General features: G+C 36.0%; 1 protein-coding gene across 3 annotated transcripts in view; it reads right to left on the bottom strand.

Annotated features, from left to right (window-relative positions):
• ulk4 (unc-51 like kinase 4) overlaps positions 1–19,200 on the bottom strand; it is an 87,103-nt gene extending 67,903 nt beyond the window's left edge. For all 3 annotated transcript variants that reach the window (XM_032556222.1, XM_032556232.1, XM_032556212.1), the window contains exons 1-18: positions 19,145–19,200; positions 18,448–18,590; positions 18,173–18,272; positions 17,895–18,034; positions 17,656–17,806; positions 17,076–17,177; positions 15,822–15,905; positions 15,182–15,257; positions 14,758–14,853; positions 14,256–14,572; positions 13,903–13,972; positions 13,606–13,663; positions 13,084–13,176; positions 12,713–12,773; positions 12,415–12,629; positions 9,731–9,777; positions 9,124–9,202; positions 2,343–2,450 (exon numbers count right to left, since the gene is read on the bottom strand). In XM_032556222.1, coding sequence (XP_032412113.1) covers positions 2,343–2,450; positions 9,124–9,202; positions 9,731–9,777; positions 12,415–12,629; positions 12,713–12,773; positions 13,084–13,176; positions 13,606–13,663; positions 13,903–13,972; positions 14,256–14,572; positions 14,758–14,853; positions 15,182–15,257; positions 15,822–15,905; positions 17,076–17,177; positions 17,656–17,806; positions 17,895–18,034; positions 18,173–18,272; positions 18,448–18,585 — 1,935 coding nt within the window. In that variant the 5' untranslated portion in view covers positions 18,586–18,590; positions 19,145–19,200. The remainder of the gene's footprint in view (positions 1–2,342; positions 2,451–9,123; positions 9,203–9,730; positions 9,778–12,414; positions 12,630–12,712; positions 12,774–13,083; positions 13,177–13,605; positions 13,664–13,902; positions 13,973–14,255; positions 14,573–14,757; positions 14,854–15,181; positions 15,258–15,821; positions 15,906–17,075; positions 17,178–17,655; positions 17,807–17,894; positions 18,035–18,172; positions 18,273–18,447; positions 18,591–19,144) is intronic.
• Between the last annotated feature and the right edge of the window lie 3,339 nt (positions 19,201–22,539).

Raw genomic sequence — 22,539 nt, forward strand, 5'->3', positions numbered from 1 at the left:
ACTTGCATTAATCATTTGAACTCACTTTAGCCTCTAAAATATTTTCCCAAAGGTCTTGAGGATCATCTAGATGTTTTTGGCAAATATGAGAGGGGCCTTTATGTTCTTTTGGGTCAGCAGTTGTTTGACCTTGGAAATTTCCCATGGAGGCCAGCCTCTCTTTCTTATTGTTAAATCTTAACCTCTGACCCCAACTGAGGAAACTGAGATCTGCAGAGCTTTCGATATCATTCAGGGTTGTTTCATGACCTCCTGGTTAAACTGTTTATGTGTTCCTGGAGAAATTTTGGTTGACCAGTCTCTCCTGGAAAGGCTCACCACTGCTGCATGTTTTCCCCAAATATGGTTCTCGTTTTGGTTTGATGACGTACCAAAGTCTTAGACATCACTTTTTAATCCTTTCCAGACAGATAGCGGTGACTTTGTGTTTCTACTTTTTACATTTTATTTATAAATCTTATATTATTAAATCATGTGCATTGCATCTGAAGACTAATGATCAGGCATGGGTTTGGTTAATGAAATTGAGTAAAAAAAAAAAAAAAGTAGATTAAAATACAGTTAATTTAATTCATCTGGGGGGGCAACTACTCTTTCCCAGAGGGTCAAGACAGCTTGGATATTTCATTCATTAAAATAATTATTTTAATGGATGAAATAATTGTCTGAAAACTGCATTTGTACAAACTCAGATTTTCGTTTTATAATACTAGAAATTTATAAATTTATAACCCTTAATTACGACACAAAAAAGCAAAAATACAACAAAATTTGTAAGGGGGGAAATATTTTTTTCATAGTAATCCATCTCATGGTACAACTTTTTCAGTTTCTTTGATAAACTGAAAAGGTTCCTCCATCACTACTAAGCTGAAGTCTAATTTATTTAAATCCACTAAAAGATGTTGAAGATTCAAACCAAGTACTCCATCACCCTGAAACATTAGCAACATTTAATTCTCCATTCCTACGGTGCTGGAAAGGATTATGAAGGGTACTCTGATTTTTTTTTTTCTTTTGGGACTGAACCTAAATTCGAAACATTTTAAGGTGATGGACAGTTGATCAGAGCAACACACTGAAAGGAAATAAAAAAAAAAAAAAACAACTACTAAAGAAGATGTTAAAAGTGATCCAGAGGGAGCCTCTAAAATTTCTTTTTTCAGCTTTGGAAGAGTATTCATAGTAATCAAGTAGGCTGATTGATTTTTGAAGGTTATCAGTCAGTCATGTAAATAGAAATGTTACTTAATTGACTCGCCTGGTGAGATTGAGGTTAAGCAGAAATAAATTGGCATCACCTTTCCTAATAAAGGAGGCCTTCTTCACTCTTTCTTGTAAGGGGTCAATTCCTTTTCAATTGAGTTTAGTCAGCATACAAAATTAAACTCCATTACCTCATGATAGAGTTCACAGTTAAATCCATTTTACTCTAGATTGGTCTTTTTCTCTGAGGTAATGAGAATGCATTTTGATCTATCTTATATGCAGGGAATGCAGTGAATGATTCATTTAAACTTATTAACTCAAAGTAATTCATTTTATTTTCATCTCAAAAACCTTTTTTCAAAATGATTTTTTTTGTCTTTTACAGTGTCTTGCAAAAGAAAAGTGCTTATATCCCTAGAACTTTCACTTTTTGAACCATTATAACCTGACCTTTGAAGATTTGTTGTGATGTCATTACAAGGTTGTACTGACATCATAATGATTTTTTGTAATCATAAAAATCAGAATGGACTGGCCATAAATGATGTTAAAATAATTACTAATAAATGAAGATGTTCAAATAAATAATGATTTCCCTATCTATCTATCTATCTATCTATCTATCTATCTATCTATCTATCTATCTATCTATCTATCTCTCTATCTCTCTCTCTCTCTCTCTCTCTCTCTCTATATATATATATATATATATATATATATATATATATATATATATATATATATACTTTTCAAAAAAGCTTTCATCCTCCAGTAAACAATATTCTTAGTCATAATTTAATGCTTAAAGGGCCCAGTTGTGCCCCTCCTCTAGGGCCTGGGACAATTGACCCAGTATTCTTTCACATCTGCAGCCTTGCATGTATCCACGTATTGAGTGACAGTCAATAAGTCCCACTCAGGGCGTTAAAAATTGTTATTTAATGGTAATTTTTCCATTAAATAAAATGAAAAATTTTCATTTAATGGAAAAGAAAAATTCCATTAAAATTGTAATGGTTGCATTTGTCAAACAAGTGCATTTTATTTGTCAAATCCAACCTCCTGAAATGAATATTTCTATTTCACCAGCAGTGACATGAGAGTCATAGGAAGAGGTGACATGCAAGGTATACCTCAGAAGACATCATGTAGAGAAACTCCCCTAGTGGTGGCAGCAGGAACTGTTTCAGTTTATTATTCCTGAGATTGTCCCGCAACAGGTCTGTTAGAGTTGACACAGCCTGAAAAACAGAGTGAGATGTGGTTTAGATACAGAATTGATTTTAATCCAAAATACCAAAAAAAAATCTAGACTTTCCTCCATGAGGGTCTACCGGTGTGTCTATCAGATGTATTTTTTTAATTAATTAATTTTTTTAAGGTGCCTTTTTGTGCGGACACTTATAGGCAGGTAAACCAAATTTCCAAAATGTTTATTATTTGGCTCCAATAGTTTAAAGTTAACTTATTGATGTTCTGGGGAAAACAGCACTGGAGCGACTAGAGATACCTCCACATAGAATAACACAGTGATGCCTCTCCCCCACCTGTTGAATGCTGGCAGTCAGCTGGCTGAAAAAAGGCCATTGACTACAGATGGCATTTGTAGCCAGCTTGACAGGCTAATTAGTCACCCTGTCAAGCATACAGGCTGACTAATTAAGCTAAGATAGTATCAGCTTGTTATACTTCTGTAACGTTGGATGGACTAGAATGCAGAAAATGTCTAATATTATACACAATAGACTCTGGAACATCAATACTAATTTAGTACTGTGGATCAAAATATAAATAAATAAATGTTAAAGATGACTGTAATATGTAGCTATTTGAGCAGCCGCAGGTAGTAGCAGTACTAGCAGTAATAAGCAATCAGATCATGGCATTAATTATTTAAAATGTTTGTATTATACTCAAGGTTATGATACAGCGAAAAGCTCAAACCAATCTATGCAAACTGACAACCACATTTATAATTTATGTATCATGAAGTGGCTTTTTATGCTTTTGAAAACAAGAATGAAGGAAGTCTGGATATATACGAAGGACTAGAAACAGTGACTGAACTAATACAGCAACAAGAAACAAATGTTTGCATGCAGTGTTATCACAATAGGTCAATAAATACAATAAGATAAATTACAGTCATTAGAAAAGGTGCAGAATTTTATAAGACCCAAGCACCAGTAGGAAATGTTCCTCACACTAACAACAGCACAAATACATAGTGGTAAACAATGTTCCAACCTGATATTATCAAGAAACCTTGGTGATGCCAACACAAGGAGGCTGTATATATTTTCCCAAAATAACATAACAGACGGTCATCGTCTGGACCTCTTTGTTACTCATTTTGTTTAAAAGTCTCATTTGTTCTGTAAATTACACATGGACCCGATCTATATTATTCAACTTCTACTACTTACAAAATAATCAGAGATTAAATCGATTCAACAAAAATTGAGATTCAGAAGTCAGTCCTGCAAATAAAAATGATACATTTAACTTTCTTAGCATGTCTCTACATCAGATACCAGTCTTAAAGTTCCAATATTATGCAAAATTCACTTCTTGCATGTTTCTATATTTTCGTTTGGGTAACTCCTCTAGAAACAATCAAAGTGGAAAAAAAAAAAGCACTCAGCTGTTTTTGGGAATACGTAAATGTTCTCCTGGTGTCTGCAAAACAACCTCTTTCGAAAACCTCTAAATTGTTAGGTCACAATTTTGTTACCTAGCAACCCCAAGGTAAGCCCAGCCCCTCACCTGGCAACCCAAGTGGAGATCTACCCACTCCATTACAAGACAATGCTAAATTTGTTCTGGATTACCACTGCAATGGCTGCTGGAAAATGAAAATGTTTTGTTGTCAACTACAATACATATCGTGTGTCCATGTATTTCCTCCCAGTCAAGGAGAACAGAGCTAAGTGGCTTCATTTTATTTTTGTTTGCAATGTCCCTGTGATATTCCTAAAGAAATTTGTAGATTATGCAATTAGTTTAGAAAGGAATACTTTAAAAACTACCAACAGCACAAAGCAGGACTTGCCAAAATACTTAAGACTGAAGGAAGATTCTGTCCCTACTGTTTGTCACAAATCTGTAGATGATGGTGATGCAAGTACTTAATAATGTCTTGTATGTTTTGTGTTGTTGTTCGGTATGAACATGATTTTTCATTTAGCACAAGCTAATGCTGAGCAATAGACTCTGCTATGTCTCATGTTACGCTCCACACAATATCTGTGCATTTACGGTCAGAACTGTAGTAAACTGAAAGTGAGTCTACCATTGAGAAGATGAAGTGTTTGTGAAAACATGTCGGTTAGTTGGACACTACAGACATTGATTTGATTTTATTTTTTGCACATGTTGAGAGAGGTGCTTCTCCTCTGACCTTGCAAATATATATATTAAAAAAAAAAGATTGAATTTGCGGAAAACAGTTTTAGAGCGGAGTTATGCTGATGTCGGCTGCTTCTGGGTCAAAGATGTATAGTTGTACCGCTGTGCATTTGTTTGTAGACGTTTTTACGTGTCTGAGGTGCCAATGTAAACACTGAGTTTGGAGGTCTTGGTCAGCAGCAGCTTATTTGCATAATCGTGACTTAGCTCTAAAACAGCACATTCTCACATGTGCTCAAAACAGAATTGATCGGGTGAAATCTCAATACCTCAGAATGATTTTGTGTATTAATTGTAATGAACATGTTTTGTATAGCCCAGAGAAGAAACGGGCAAAAACGCAGTCTTCAAGCTCCAAAATTTTAAGAAAATGTTCATTAAAAAGGTGAGAAGGACCAATAAGACAAGTCCAACGCAAGAAAAAAAAACATCAAGAGGAAATGTAACAGATTGAGCAAGGCTTGAGACAAATCTGTATTCAGACTGTAAAAAGATTGTGGGCACAGGTGTTCCAGACGACCTCTGAATGTGAGCCGAGGTACCAAGAGTGTGTTACGAAACATAAATCAGTTTTTAGCACAACGACTTGTGACTGGATCACTCAAAACAATTACTGGTGGCTTATCTTTACAGCCTGATATTAAAGTATATGGTGAGACAGCTGGTAGCTCTCTGACATTAACATTAATGGGTAATTCTGTGATCTGATGCAAGACCTGCCTGACCCCTTTGTCAAACTGCCCTCCTCTCAACTTCTTAACATTCATCTTTCCTTCTCTATTTGTTTGAATTTGCCAGATCTGTGCCGGTTTCTCAACCCGTGTCTGCTGTTCGTCTATTGACTAAGGCTGAGTCCCTTTTCACCCTTTGCCCTTCTTGTAAGCAGATTTCTCAATATAGCCTATTTTTCTGTCCAGACAATCTTCTTAAGTAGTTATTTTATATATCTGAGAAAGATTTGCCAACACATTATAAGAGGTTCAGACTAGTAAATTATTTATCTTTTAAAAAGAAAACTGCAGCATCACTTCCAGGAACAATAAGTTATTGAGGTGAACCAAGAGACTGGTTAACAAAGCTGCAGTGCAGTCAACCTTATCTTCACGTACTCAGCTCTCCACCAACGTGCCTAATTTGCAACATTTTCATCCCATTTTCTGTGCTCTGATAACCTAATAATGATGCTTGCACAACAGAGCATTGTTTTAAAAGGTTTTTTGGCAGATAAAACATAATGCATATCAAATGGAAGAACAAGCAGGTGATGTCTGGTTAAAATCTATATAAAGCACAGTATCCATCAAAAAGATGATACACAAAGATTAGCCCAGATTCTGAGAATGTCTTGACAAGAGCTCTACTGGTAACATGAGACCTGCTTTTATATCTTATGCATGACTATATGGGGTAATATCTGATGCAAAGTGGAAAACAAATGTTCTACATTATGAAATACCAAACCCATTAGCGCTACTGTAATTGAATTTTTAAAAATGTGTTTAAATTGTTGCCCTTTTCTTGATGGGGTATTACGAATACTGCAACTTTTTGTGTTTTTGTGCAGCAAGTACCCTCTGAATCTGTGTCCTCAAGGATTTCTGGGAGATTTTTTGGAGCATTTAGTCTCCTTATCGTGTAAAACACCCTGCACAGTAAAGGATGTACTTCTTAATCTGCAGGTAGGCTAAAAAAAACGGGAGAAATTTTTGAGTGATGTTTAGTGAGGGGGAAATGTGTGAGGTTTCAAAGACACAGCATCACATTAACAGCTGAATACTTGTCAGTATTTTTTTCCAAAGCAATTTAATCATTTTAAAGAAAAAAAACAACAACAACATTGTCAGCATAGAAAGAACAAGACAGAAAGGGGACAGTGAAAAAATACAGGTGTACTTTGTTTGTATATGTGTTTAAAGGATATACTTGTGTGCGGGTGTAGGTGGAAATAGAGGGGTTGAATAAAGTATATTGAAGTTACTATGGTAACTAAGCCCAGCCCCAACACACCAATCAGCAGGATTGCAGCAGGAGAACCCCTGCTGAGACGACACACACTCAAAGAGAAAAATGCAAGTGTGTGTTCTGTTTGATTGGTCATCTGTTCCCTGCAATATAAGGAAACACAACAATACAGTATCTGCAGGCACAAACACACACCAATAAGAACAGACAGAACTACATACACAAAACCCCTGCTGAGAGCTCGCACAGGCAGTGTTCAAAACAGCCTGTGCACACACATAAAAGACACTCACACACACAGAACCCCTGCTGAGCCCATAGATGGTCAGGCATGGCCATAGTCACGAACAGACAGAGGAAGATAGGCAGGCACAACGCTCAGTTACATCCACAGTAGCTGCAGGAAGGTAAAGCGGGTAACGGAGACAAAAAACAAAAACATTCCACCATTTGTCCTAAACACCAAGGGCATTGAACGTATATATGCCAAGGCTGGCCCTTTTCTAAATCCCAAAGACAAATAAGCAGCAACAGTATGAATGCTATAATGAGGACATCAGGAATCACGCAGACATAAATTATATAGGGAAACAAACCAAAAAAAAGACCACAAAGAGGAGGGAAAATTGGTTTATAATTATAAAGATCATTAGGACTAATGGTCACACAAAATTAGCTTTTTACTTAGCTAGCTCTGTATGAACCTTTTGTTTTTAGAGAACCCACATAAACTGACTAAATTGCCCATGTGAATTAATAAAGCTGATGAAGCTTGTGAATATCGTTTCGTTTATGATGGTAATTATGCTCAGATGTTGTTTCAGTCCACATTGGAAACTTGTTGATTTAACCACAAAAGCATTCAGCAGTATTAAGGTTGTGGTCTTTCAACTGCAATTCATCTGCATTTCTGATGGTTACAACAATAAGAGTTGCTCAAAGCTAAAGAAGAAACAACTAAAGAAGCGCTCCAGCATACATTAGCCGCCACATTAAAATCACTTTGCAGATGAGGATAATAACATTGATGATCTAAAATCAATGTAAGGTTTCTTTGTAAAACCTTTGCCCTGAGCAATCAAGTTGTGTACTTCTTTCAGACAGATTTAAATATTACTGGAGACTGTAAAAACGTTCAAGGTGCTGCAGCGTCTAAGCGCAGTAGTATTCACCAGCGGTATAGTGCACCCAAATAATCTATAACGCCCTCAAAGCGTTCCAGAGGGATACAGAAAAGCCAGCTGAGATCTTGCATCCATTCCCCAACAGATCAGAGCGCTTGAAAGCATGTGATCAATTTACACCAGGAGTGCCCAAGACCAACCCTTGAGAGCTAATATCCTGCAACTTTTAGATGCATCCCTGCTCCAAATTCCCTCATCAGCCTGTCATCTTGGACAGGAGTCGTTCATTTGATTCCGGTGGGTTGGAGAAGGGCTGCTTCTAAAAGTTGAAGGACAGTAGCTCTCCAGGACTAGATACATGCACAATAAAACACGTGTGTTTTATCATATGGCTAAAACTGTATGTGCCGTACATTTAATAAATATTATCTTAGCAAGAGTGTGTCACTGTGCAAAATAGCTTATCAAATAATTTAAGAACTTCTAAAGTCATAAAAGCTACAACAGAAAAATCTAAAAAGTCATCATATTTTACTGGCTTTTAATGAAAATCACACCAAAGGCATTATCGGAACATACACTTGTATTTTGTTTCTAAAAACATATCTTTTTTTTTAGTGCAATTTTCCATTATAAGCAAGTAGTTTCAAATTGGTACAATCTCAACTAAGCAAAATAAAATGCATTTGTAGGAGATATGCCCTGGTGCAAGCAACAGTAAAGAATATTAAGGTTTTTCATTAACTTAAAAGCAAGTTGTGTCTTCTATTTATGTTTAAATATGCATGAGAGACAAACAGGGAGATGGAAAGTCGAGGAGTTTGGTATTTGTTTCTGCATGTGGAAGAAAGTTGTCTCAAAGAGCTGTAATGCCCCCAGCTGGTCCAAGCTGGATATAAAAGTGAGTATGGCATGAGCAAGTGTGGCTGTTCACATGTTCATTCAGGGTAAATCTTCTCTCAACTGTGTTAAAAGTTTTGATTTCTGTTAGCCCAAAGACAGGAAGGAGAATTTTAGTACAATTTTAGATATTTTCAATATTGCATGAACAGCATGAACACATTTCCCTCTGGCATTTACTGCCACATAATGGTCCAAAATGGTATTACATTTGTCATTTTCCTGGTGTCTTTGATGTTACTGTTAAGATCTTTGAGTATGTGAGAATGTAATTAATTCATATTACCCAAACATGAAAATGTTTACCTGGTCACTTTGTAGTAACCGACCTGTCTATGACTATTTACTAAGAAGTCTCTTGATAAAAGTCATTAATATTTAAGTAAACTTGTTAAAGAATTAGGTTAAATTAAGTCTGAAATAATACTACAGTAAAAATAATTTTTTTTAAATGTTTTAAGTTCTGCACTCAGCTGTTTTTATTCCCAAATACAGTAATATGTTTGTAAGTCCTTCAGACCTCAGAGACGTGGCAGTCTTCTTCAAGACGACTACAGTACAGAGCCAGAAGACCCATCGTTCGGAGGATCTTGCTTCGTCTGTAAAATATTGTTCAAAAATAAATATGTGATTAATTAATTTTAGGTATTGTGTTTGCATATCAGAACAGAGAATATGGTAACACAATTTAAGTTAGTAAACTTCCTGAATTGGCTTTCCTAAAAGTAACAGAACATCTGAAGCTTGCAATCAAAACCAGAACAATGGTTTATTTAATTCACTTAAATCACCTTGAAAGAGGTAAGCTTAATTATTTCTGAATTAATAATAAATCTGGCTAACCAATGATAACGCCTAAAGTAAAGCTGTAACTGAAGAGATGGTATGAGAAAAAGATAGACAAGTGGAAAACACAAATCATACTTTTATTAATCATGCCTGTCTGGCTTGTCTAATGCTTTAATTCAGAGCCTTTTCACTGCACAGGAAATTCTGAATTTACTGTAAAATATACGTGAAACTATAAACTTTTGTATTACTCCACTGGCCCTTAATTGTAAGCTATCATGTTTTCTGTTCATGGAAAAAAAAAAACATTTTTTTTTTTGCACTTGGGGTGTACTTACAAATCCCAGTTTGGAGCTTGCCGTAACTGCTGGGTCAATACAGAAAGCTGCAAAAAGACAACAACAAAAAAATAAACATAAGGAGAGTACAGAAGTGATAAGGAAAAAGAAAAACAAACCGATTTAGGAAACTAAATTAAGAGATGACGATTAAATTATGTGAAAACATGGGATGTAGATGGATTGTTACTTCTTCAAAGCTCCTACTAATTCCTTCAACACTCAATTGTTACTATACATTAGCCACAATATATTGTATTGATATTAATATTAATATTTAAAAAAATCAATATTATTTTTGCTTTTTTCTGAATTTTTTTTCTTTACCACAATGATCCTACAATTGTTATATGATTTAGCATTAAATCCACTCCAAAAATACATCAAGTGTGAGCATTGAGGACAATGAAAGCCCATCCTGCAGACCAGGTGTGGCATGCGGGTTTCATGCACTTTTACTGGATTTTGGTAAAAGTTCTTATCTCAATAAATGCACAAAACATGGTTCCAGGTACTCCATATTCTAATTCAAACACAAAATAAAAAAATTTCTGTTAAAAATGTCTTTAACGTTAAGGCAAGATCTATCTTTAAACTTATTCCATGTGAAAAGGTAAATTAAAGTAGCACATGTGAACCATCAAGAGAAATGCTATATAGTATTTTAAATTTCTGAGAATAAAAATGTAAATTGTGGCTTGTTTTTGTATTCAGGTCTCTTTATTCTTATCCATAAAATCCAAAATAATCAAATTCATTTAGAAGTCATAAAATCGGCTAATAGAGTCCACCTCTGTGCAATTTGATCTCAGAATTACTGCAGAGTTTCTGTGAAGGTCTCAGAGGTTAGAGAACATTAATGAGCAAATAGCACCATGAAGCCCAAAGAGCACAGCAGACAGGTCAAAGATAAAGCTGTGGAGAAGTAACTAACAGGCTGGAAAAACTCATATGAATAAAGTTTAACACAGAAGTGTTATTTGTGTAAATCCAGCCTTTGTTGCAAGAAGTCTTTGAAGAAAGTCAAAAAGTTAAAATATTTTTTTTTTTTGTTTTTTATAGCACTCTAGTTTTATGAAACACTGAATTCTTGTTTTTATTATCTGTGAGCTATAATCAACTAAATTTACAGAATTCAATCTGTGAAATATAACCTTCTGTGTAGGCCTGTCACGATAGCAAATTTTGCTGAGCGATTAATTGTCTCAAAAAATTATTGCGATAAACGATAATATTGTTTGAAGACCTTTTTACACTGATTTAATGGAAATGACTTAATAATGCATGTGATTTCCTGCCAAAGATAGATACACTTTATTTTCAAAAGAATATTTAACACTGGAGCTGATAAACAAAATAAACAAAACAACCAAAAACAAAATGGATTCTCAGTCTCCATTAACAAAAAATGTACTTGATAAAAACTAAACAACATAAAGCCAAAGTGGAAATAAATACTGCATTCAACCCAAAGAGTGCAGATTATGAAGTCTGTATATTATGTTGCCCTTCAGTAATAATTAGATTTAAATAGAGAAGATGGGCACATCGACTACCTGATGCAATAGTTCACACTATATGATTTTTGCTCCTATTTTTCCCCTTACAACAATCTTAGACCTTTGGTCTTTCTAAGATTGTGTGGTGTGTTACGGTAGATCCTCGTTGCCGCTCCGATCTAAATCAGGGTTTTTCCCGACTGGGATCTTTAACGCAGCCTGTTGAATGTGACAGGTAGCCAATCAGAAAGCTCGGATTCTCCTCCGTGTTTTCTGAGGGGAAATTACGTCGGTGAATCCCAAACAGCTGACACGGCGCAACCCGAAGTCCAGCCGACTTGGAAACAACATTAATGTTTATTCAACATGCAAAGAATATAGAAATGACAAGAGGAGGAGTTGGAGCGAAATTGCTACCGCAGTTGATAAACCCGGTAACTTTTCAGCTGTTCTTCGTTAAGGTGACGTAAATAGGTTCTAATGATTTTCATTCAGTCAGGACTTTACGCTGACACTAGCCACATGCATTGCAGGTAGATTGTAGTAAAGCACTGATTAATGCCTGGTTTTAAAATTAGTTAACTGAACTTGTAGCCATTATTTTGTGCCCATTGTTGGACACCACACGGCAGGAACGAACCCGATCGAACCGTTATACCTAGGATTTCTGTCGGCTCATGTGTGATCTGTCAGGTTTTGAAAATGGGCCGACAATCGGCCGACAGCTCTAAGATCGTGTAGTGTGCGCTGGGCTTTACAGTAAGGAAATGAGGAAGGGAGGAGTCAGTGGAGAGCACCGGAGTTAAGCCTTTTTTCATTCGGTGTCATCAACAGAAAGAGAAAAAGGTCGGCAGAGACGATAATGCCGATAATTAAAATGACGTCGATAGTTTTAATTTATCGTACGATTAATCGATTTATCGTTTATAGCGACAGGCCTACTTCTGTGTTTGAAAAATATGTGATATACGACTCTTCCCTTTTAGAATTTGAAGTTCTGAAATTCCCCTGATGATATCCTAAAACATAGAATAGAAAACATAGCACTGGTGACCGCAAAGTTCCTAACACTGTCATGCTACTGTATGCTGAGACACTAAATATTATTTCAAAATACACAGTTATGGTCAATAAACCCACTCAAGCTACATTCCAAAAAGGGAGCTGAAGTAAATGTTTTCCTACCAGTGTTGAGTTAATCAGCCTATCAGCAATAACTGTGTGGCCAACTATACAGCAGAGGTAGCACAGCAGGTTGAGTCTACAACGAACAGCTGTAGACTGAGGAAGAGCAGAAGAGGAGGCGAGTGGCATGGACGGTTTCTTTTCTTCAAAGCATGAATGAAGTTGTAGCAGAAAACCAGTCCACTCGTCATCACTCAGAGAAAGCAGCTTCTCCACTACACAAGAGGGAAAAGATTTAACTTTGAGATAATCTTGTGCTATATATTCAACTTTATTGATGCAAATTAAGACAACATACCTGAATATGCTGGTACACAGAGGTTTTTGGGATCAAATCGTACAGGAGTACTCTTAAGTATCTGTTAAAGTCATTATTGGGATAAAAAAACAAAAACACCAACTTCAGTTTGCGACCATCTTACTTTTTGTTGCTTTGTTTTGTTCACTTTTTCCTTGCGACTGTGCTATCAATATTCACATTCACAAAGCAAAAACGATTCCAGAAGAAAACCTTCAATTGTCTTCAGTGAATTTCTTCTGGGATTAACATAAAGCGTTTTTCAATTGAAACACTCATTTACGACAAAACAACGGAAAGGCTAATTATAGTGATACTTGATCCTAAAGGATTTAGCCTGTACACCCTGTACAGCATCTCCATCTCCATACCTTTGGATTGTCAATGATTCGGGTGACACTCAGGTCAAACTCGGCGTGTAGAAGGTGCTTCACACAGCTTGCAACGCCGGTATCGGTGACAATCTAAAATAGAAAACAGTGGGGAGAAAATCAGATAACTGACTCTTTACTGTGTTGACCCCTTACACCTACAGCTCTTGCTTGACTCTTTAATGTATAGAATCAGCAAGGTGTTAAGAAACATTCAGACATTTTGGTTCATATTGTGACAAATGTCTGCTGAATATCCATGCAGGGAGTCTCCTGTTCCATCCCAAGGGTACTCTATTGAACCGAATTAGTTTAAGTGAATCAAGATTCACTTAGATCCTTTTTCTCCCCCATTCTGATGCCTGATTAGAACTTTGTCAAGCAGACATCTGCATACCTGCATATCTAAATGTATTAAAATGACACCACGTAACTGACAATTTGCCATTTGTGTTAGGAAGAGGTTTCACAGATGGCCCTAGTAAAGTTAACTGTGAATCCAGTATGTAAAGTAACGTTTACCTCAAGCTCAGAGTTCTGGTTTGATGGGTCAGAGAGACTGCATTGGTTTCTTGAGTTGCTATGAAAAACCACAAACAATAAACAATAAGCAACAATGGACAAATAAGAATGAAACTTTTTGTAGCTGAACTGTTCATAGATATTGAAACTCCACTGGTAACACATGGGCTACAGTTATGCTTTCAGAAATTAATTAATCAAATTACTTCCAGATCAATGTCCCCAAATAGTTTTGATGAAGTTTAACTGCAGAATACTTTTGAAAAATATTTCTATACATGTTTTAAACAAAAATACCTAAGTAGAAAGATTGTATCAGTGTTGTCTTGATCCACCCCGTTCTTTGGTTTCAGCCCTAGAACATTACCTGGAAAAAGGGCAAATTTGTATTTTTATCATCACACATATATGCAAAATAAATTAGTCAAAAAAAAGTTGAGAGTTAAAGAAAGAATTGCATATAACCTAATTTTAGATTTATTTTTTTTTTTCAGAAATACCATCTTGATTTAGAAATAACTCAAACTGCTTAGTGTAAAAGGCAAATGATGTCATGCTAAATTTGTATACTGTAAGAGAACAAAGCTTCTCGGGTCCAAGTAAGGAACTGCCACGCCATTAAACTGTTGAAACCAAACACAATCTGTTACCTGTCATATATGGTTTAGTGGGCTGTGGATCTCCCTGCTTTGGTTGAGACAGATCTCTTGTCTCAACTTGGTCCGCCATTGTTTTTCCACATCTCACTTCCTTATTTGAGTTTTTGTAATTTAACCTTCCACCAGACACATGTGTAACAGATTGTTGGCTTTCATATTCTGTGTCATACGGCCTGTCGGCTACATTTGTCGTATGAGAAGATGTTGATTTCTTTGAGACATTAAAACCTGTCTGGCTAATCGCTGAGTGGCTACTGGGTTGACTGACTGAGTTTTCAGCAAGAAAAGGGCTGTGTGTCCTTTTGTGTCTGTAAAAAAATAAAAATGCATCAAATAATTTAATCAAAGCCTCTCAAACAAATGACAGCCTCACCATTTTTACAAAAATGTTGCAAAAAAAATTAAAATATTAGACAATTGTTACAGGGGGTGAAATATATCTACACATCCCATGATAATAGAGTCAACTTCATCACAGAATTGTTTTTCGTACCCATTGACATCTTCAGCTTCCTCATATTTTGCATCATGTTCTTCCATTTTTACTTGAGTCCAGAAAGGATGATCCACCAACTCCGAACAGCTGATCCTGAGGAAGAAAAATAGTTCACACAACTCAACACTGGCAAACCAAAAATGACTTCAACGGAAGTAGCCACAGTCAGAATCCACTGAACAATTGGAAAATTTTAATACAAAATTATAGCCATCATCTTCTGAAGGACAAAAAATGTTAGATTTGTGACCAAAAAATATGTATGTTTAGATTTAAAAAAAGTTTAAATAATTTTGAGAAATGAGCGCTTGTCTGCTGTGTGCAAAAATCCAAAACAAAATATCTGATTGCTAAAATTATATAAATACATATAATTAATATTTCAAACCTATTACTTCAATGAAAAATCAATGGGTCTGACCTCTTGGTTGGGTTTTTATTTAATAAACCTTTCAGGAGGCTCTGGAATTCCTGACTGGGAGGATTTGGGAGAAACACTGGAAAAGATTAAATAAGTTAATGTAACACTTTATATACAGTAAGACCCTAAATTAGTCCTACCCCTGACAGATTTAGGTTTAAAGTAATATTTTTAATTTTGCTAACTTCTGACTAAAAGTAAGAATTTTGAGAGGCCCAGTTAGAGTCCAGATTCTGATCTGCTGGAGGGAGCTAAAGCTTATGGTGACAGCATGGAGGCCTTCCAACCAGAAAGAGTTCCCCACCAAAAATAAATCAACAACAAAAAAAACAACTTTAAGGATATGACTGGTGTGATGGAAATAAAAATGTATCCCCTCAATATTGAGAGTACTTTGTGACCTGCCTTTACATTTGTTAAAATGTAAATGAAAAATAAAGAAAATAAAAATGTGTTATTTCCAAAACTGATAGTCACTTTAAAGAGTTATACATCTTTCCCAATTCATATCAGAAATAAATTTCTTGGTTGAATAAGACATTTCTAAATAATGCCAAGGGACATAATTAACATTAGCCTTAACTTTGAAGCTTAACTGTAGGTTCATGTGCTAGCTTGTGTTTGATACATAGCATATTACCTTTCTGTCTTAGAGGTGGCGGTTCCTGATGCAAAATCATCTCTGTCAGTTCAGTGTGGTCATCAGAACAGAAAGGAGGTTTACCTGGAAAACAAGTAGTCAGTAACAACCCCCAAATACAAAAAGGATTATGTAAAACATACAAAAAATACAAGTGCAAAGGTTTTCAAATTCCATAAAACCAAATATTATTTCCAAGTAACATGTTTTGGTAATCATAAGTATATAATTTAAGAAACTGCAAGATTTTTAGAAAATAAAAGGTACTTCTGAGACTGATGGTAGCAGCACATCTCCAAAAGGCAGAACAAGGGCATGTTAGCCACAGAGAAGCATGTCTTCTTTAAACAACAGTCCACAAACATCTAGAAACCAAGGAGACCAGTTGCTGTAGCTGTTCAACAGTCCTGTATCTTCTGTCTCAGATCCTTCATGTCACGATGCACCAAATGTTTTTATTGTTAAGAGGTTCTGCACTCAGAAACTACAACACTATGGATTAAGTGTAAAATTCCCACTTTGCCACAGTCCATTAAAAATGGCAGCGTTTCTGACAGATTGTTTATGGCTTATTTGACTGATTAAGCTTTACTGGTGGATGGCATGGGGAAATGTTTTTACAGATGACGATTTGTTGAAGGGTCCCTGAGTCCAAGCAGTCCAAGTGATGTTTGTAACAGAAAAAGGACTGGGTGTTTTCTTAGGCAGTGCCAGTTTAAGACCAATGCTCACTTTTGTCCCAAAGTGACTTTGCGAATATTATTCAGATATTTTCATAGACTTGTGAACCTCTCCCCATCTTCACATGTGAAGAATTTTGCCTAAGTTGCTAATTTTACACCCAAACCTCATGCTAATCTGCTCCCAATCAACCTAATTATTTGCTGAAATGCTCATCCACCTGTTAGTAATTTGTACCACTTACTGTAACAGCTTTAAATCTCCCCTGCCCTTACTATTTTAGGATCTCTTCAGCTTCAGCTCCTCACCTGTTCTGAAAATGGTACAATTTCTTAATTTAAAAATGTTATACGTTTACTGCAATCCATTGTGAATAAAATATAAGCTTACAAAGTGTGAAAATGTTCCCATTTCTTTTGGCAAATATTAGAATCAGAAATTCAGTTCAGTTTCAAGCTATAATATAAAAAGACAAAGCAAATCAGCGCAAGAGAAAATTCATCATACATATTCATTCATTTTTACTTTTCAATATGTGAATGTGTTACTTTGTAAACATGTGTGAGTGGGTACCAGTGTACATATAGTAGAGCACACAACCGAGAGCCCAGAGATCAGATCTCCTACTGGTTTCTGATCCCTGCACAACCTCTGGAGCACTGTAGGTTGAAGAACCTAGAAATATGCAACAGAATCATGCAGACACAGTTAGAAAAATAACTGAAATCATGTTGCTTGCTGTATGCAAAATCCACAGTATAAAATGTCCTCAAAAGTGAGAACCCAGTACATGCGAAATGTAATGTTTTCCATGATTTTTGTTATTCTTCTTGCTCAATAAGACCAACGTGACGTTTTTGAAACACGTTACAAAAAGAGATCAACTGCTCTAGATAGGGCGTCTTTCAGCTTTACAAAAAAATATCTACAAAAGATCATTATTGTCAAAAAACAACTATGTATTTTGTCACAAAACATAAAACAGAGGTGATTCGAGAATGTCGCACAGTACTGTAAATACTGTTGTTTTCCAGGAATCAAATTATTTTGTTCCTGCATAGTTTGTACAGTCCAACTTGATCTGAAAAAATCTTAAAAAGGTCTATATTACCACATGTCCTTCATTAATCATACATCAATGTTAAGCTCTGACCTTGCACTCTTGGTCTCATGTTCTTGTTGTCTCCTTCCTCTGGTTCCTCAGATGCAGAAAGTGTTGTAAAAATGTCCTCCAGAGTCTCTCCTTCGGCCTTGGCCAGACAGAAGTTACTAAACTTCAAAATGCCGCTACCATCTAGAAGAACCTAAAGAAAAAAAAAACATGTATCATCGATTTAAATACGTATCATGTTATAATGTTGGTTTTGGATCAAAATAATTGCACATGCAAACCTTTGCAGGGGTGAAGTCTGACAGGATGATTCCCAATTCATGGATGTATCTTAATCCTTTGACCAAGTCCCATCCAAACCTTCTCACAATATCTTCTGACAGATTTCCATCATGAGCGACTACAGACTCCAGGGAACCGCCTAGAAGGTAATAGCATAGACATTAACGTTTAAAAAGCAAAAGTAAGTATAACAGAAGGGTAAGTACTTTCGTTCCATTCCATCTCCAATATTTAAAAAATCCAATATTTATTTGGGAATAAATGAGAAATTACAGACCTGTACAGAGCTCCACTATCACCCAGAGGTGCTTACTTGTCTCAAACCATTCGTAGAAGCGTGCAATATTTGGATGATCCAGATCCTGGCTCAGTCGTACCTTACAGGAGAGAAATACAACTTGCATCAACAAAACCTTAAACATTTTGTGCACTGATATTTTTTTAGGGATTCATAATTAACTAATGCATTACTTTATGTCATTTAAACTTTACAATAAAATTAGCATTAGAAAAAAATTACAAATGAAACATGACTAGGCATAGTTAAAATACATGGTTTGTGATCTCGGGTCTCTTGGTTTTGTCTGTGCAGATAATGGCAACGTAGCAGAGATTGCTCTTTTGTCTCCCTTTATAGACGACAAAGCTGCCATCTTTGCCAAGCTCCTCATAAAGGATGAAGTTCTCCATTTCCTCTGGAAAAAAAGAACAAAATACAAGGTGCTATTCTTAAAAGCCGAGGCATTAGCAGAAAGCAATTGACATCAGGTCTACCAGTTCTCAGAATGATTAAAAGTTTACAAACACTCCTTATTAGCATAAAATTCAATCAATTTTCAACTTTTAATGTTACATTTGTATCAACTGATATTATTATTTGACAAACAAATATAGAAACAATAGGATGCAAAAGTTTGAAAGTGGACTTTCTCCACACAGTCAGCAGTAACACATGCTGACACATATATTATTAAACTAAAACTGTGTCGTTTTAGTTTACTAAAACAGCTAACGTGTATGCGGTGAATATTATGTGACGTTTTCTTGTCAGGCGTTAACTGTTTGCGTGAAACACCAACGGTGAGCTACTATGACACCGAATTCGCAGGTAACCGAACTCGACAAAAACCCTGGTAAACACTAAAAAACTAATATATTAGCATTAACCCTGTGCTAATTTAATGGTGACTATAGTATTTCAGACTATGGTGTTGAGCAGTCTATTGTTTTCAACTACCTTCAAACTTACCTCTTCAACAACCCGCTGTTGGTCAGCGGAAGCCTCATGGACCACGTATTTCCGGCTGGAAGAGGGAGGTTTGTAATTATTTATCTGAATATTAGGATTCACTTTGCTTGTTGTGGTTATGAAATGTGTATTAAGAAGCGTGTTTACGTGGGCTGGACATTTTTTTTGGCATAATATTCAGGATAAACTTCTGTTTTATTAAAAGCGCTTTAATGGTTTTGTTCCACACCCCCTGCGTAACTGGAATATTCCTGCGTTGCTAGGATACCAGACTGCAGACAACAGACGAAGCATGGGGAAGAATAAAAAAATATAGAAAATGTTTGGCGAGGGGGGGGTGGGGGGGGGGTCCACAATTTTATTTATTTATTCATTTATTTATTTATTTATTTTGGCGACATGTATCGTAAAACAGCGGCGATTATTTTGGCTAACAACCAAGTTATGGGAGCAATCAGTGCTTGAGTATATTCATACACGTATGAAGACACATGGGGAAGTTATGCTTTAGTAGGGAAACAAACACCGTGTGCTTGTAGTTACAGCAAGTTTGCTCAAGGTAGTTACCAACCTCCGCTAGGGGGCACCAGACTTCTTCCTGATACTCTCCAGAATTCAAATGTACCGACCAGTAAGGCTACACAATGGCACTAGACGGAACAGCTTCCTGTAGGCATATTTTATTCAACAAAATAAAAGTAGCCGCTGTGTTTTGCCTCTGTAAAGCCAAAAACGTTGTCTGATCTATCTAATTGAAGTATGACTTATTTTACTAAATAGAATAAAATAAATCAATAGTGATTTTCAAAGTATCTAGGCCTTGATGTGGCCGTCAGAGATAATAGACAGAGATAACTCTCACAGGCTAAAATCGGAAACAAAATGCATTGGCGCTTTAATATAATGAGGTAATATAATATGGTTGCAGATTGTGGTTGAAATATTTCCATAATTACAAGACTTTGTTTTTTTTGTTTTTTTTGTTTTGTTTTTTGGACAAACAACACACAAAATGAAAGTGCTTACTCAAATGTCCAAGAAATTAAAATTCTACTTAATAAATCTTTGTCATTTTTACAACTTGTAATCACAACTTAGTTTTTTTGTTTGTTTGTTTTTTAAGGATTTTGTGGCACTAGAGCCCTGTTATGGGGCAGTTATTGAGAATCAAACTCGTGGCAGCTCTATGCAGAACTTACTGAGTAAATGTTTTGTTCATCCCGGCCACCTGACCTCACATTCCCCTGATTTTGAGTTGGTTTATGTAAAAAAAAACAAAAAAACCTTTCATGTCCTACTGTAGAAGGAGTTTTATATTTGAAGAAACAGTAGCAGTAATTAAAATAAAAGGAAACAATTTGGACCAAACTCTTTGATTACGTGACCTCACTGTAGGATCATTCAAATTGTTTCTAAAAGTCTGTTTTAGACAAAACTGTCAGACTGCAAAATATACAAAAGTCTTTGAACACTGTTCTTATGATGCCCATCTTTAATTGGCTCAAAGGCAAAGTTTATAGTTGTCTGTCTAACTGTCTGTCTACCTGTGTTACTGTTAAACCAAGATAAACTGTTTTTCAAATTAGACTAGAAAATAAAATTCAAGTTGGATGGTTTAGGATGCAGTTTATTTTGAAAATTCTCAAACAGGAACTAACTCTTCGTTTCTTGCGGTTGACGCGGCTCTAAACAGCGTGTTCAACAAGCGGCTCCTTACTTCTGCTAAATAAGTCATTGATATATATATATATATAAACTGAAAACAAGCTGCTAAGTGTATAGAATATGTATCTTTCTTACTTAGGGATAGAATTTGCATCCGTTTTTTAATATTTATGGTTGTTAGTGGTGATACTTTAGTTCCAGTTAGTTGATGGTGATCGTTCAGACTCGAGCATCACGGCTCAGTAAGCAGAGTCCCCCACCGGTGAAGATAAAACGGAGCTGCTTTCTCTCTTCTGGGAGCTTTTACGCCACAAAGCAGTAAGAAGTATTTCATTGTTTGATTACTCATTTTAGATTGTAAAAGTAAATGTGAAAGTTTTATGTGTTGAACCAAAGGATGAGTACTTTGATGCAAAGTTTAGGAAGTAGGAACTCATCGGCGAACCTCTAATCAGGATGTTATTCTGTCTCTTTCTCCGATCTTTGCCAAGGAAAATCATGTTGATGTCCAGAAAACCCGTAAAAAGTGTTATTCCAAGGATGGTATCGGCTTCTTCCGTTCACTCTTAGAAGACATTCTGACGATTTCACTGAGATTATAAGTGATCAAGTTGTCAGGCGTTATCGAAGTGTAGGGGTTTCAGTAAAGTTCTGGACATATTTTATTAGTACATTTGGACTATGTTGGCTCAAGTGACTTGAAACGATCGTGGCACAAATCTGACCTAAATCTGTCTTTACTATGCAAATGAAAACGAACAAAGGTAGATATTTATTCAAATTTAAATTTGCAAGCCAATCATGAACAAAAGGAACCTGAGAGGACAAATGTCCATCGCAAGTAGTGACATGGCAATGTTCACCAAAGGTATTGTGATTGCATATTGTTTTATATTTTGAGGCATAAATCGAGGAATATGTTGTGATTTCTCTTTTTTAATGTTAAATCTAAAGTAAATATCTTTGTCAAAATATCCATTGCACTTTTTTCTGGTGTGTTATAGTTCTGACAATTAAATATCAACAAGTCAGACCTTAAAAACAACCCTAAATGTATGTATATTTGGTATAGTTGATTTACAACCAACCCTTGAAAATGATTAACTTTGTCCGTTTTTTGGGGGTTTTTTTGTTGTTGTTTTTGTTTTTTTGCACTTATTGGCTGCACAGCTGAAGCGGTGGCTCTCTCTCAGCCAATTCTAAGAAGCTAAATAAGGTTCCAGCTAGTTTGCCAACTAACGGCACATGATCTGTGGACGCTTCACATGCTGTCAGCCGTACTCTGACACACAGCAGGGCTCACAGTCTCCTCTGTGTCTGCAGAGAGTGTTCACACGACCTGGACTGGACTCCAAACACGTAACCTGAAGGTCAGATAAAACACAGACTGGTCGGGTGTTAATATTGGACACCGTCACCAACGTATTGTAAACATTCACACAGCCAAGCCTCGTGTATTCAAAGACATGTGGCTCGGTAAGTTTTGGTTATTTGTGTGATATCAAAAATATGCAACTTTTCACCCACAACCGGGGGGAATGCTGCTGCGAAAAGCTCTAAAACATGTACATGTATACAGCAAATGTAACAGAAAGTAAGAAGAGGATTAGTTAGTCAAATTTAAATGACTTTAGAGGAAGACCAGCTAATCTACCTTTCAATACAGCACATTTGGTTCAGTATTCCAGCATTTCACATGTATTGGCTTGTAATTGCTCTGCTGCTGTTCT

This window comes from Xiphophorus hellerii, chromosome 3 (assembly GCF_003331165.1).
Source record: "Xiphophorus hellerii strain 12219 chromosome 3, Xiphophorus_hellerii-4.1, whole genome shotgun sequence".
Lineage (NCBI taxonomy): Eukaryota > Metazoa > Chordata > Actinopteri > Cyprinodontiformes > Poeciliidae > Xiphophorus > Xiphophorus hellerii.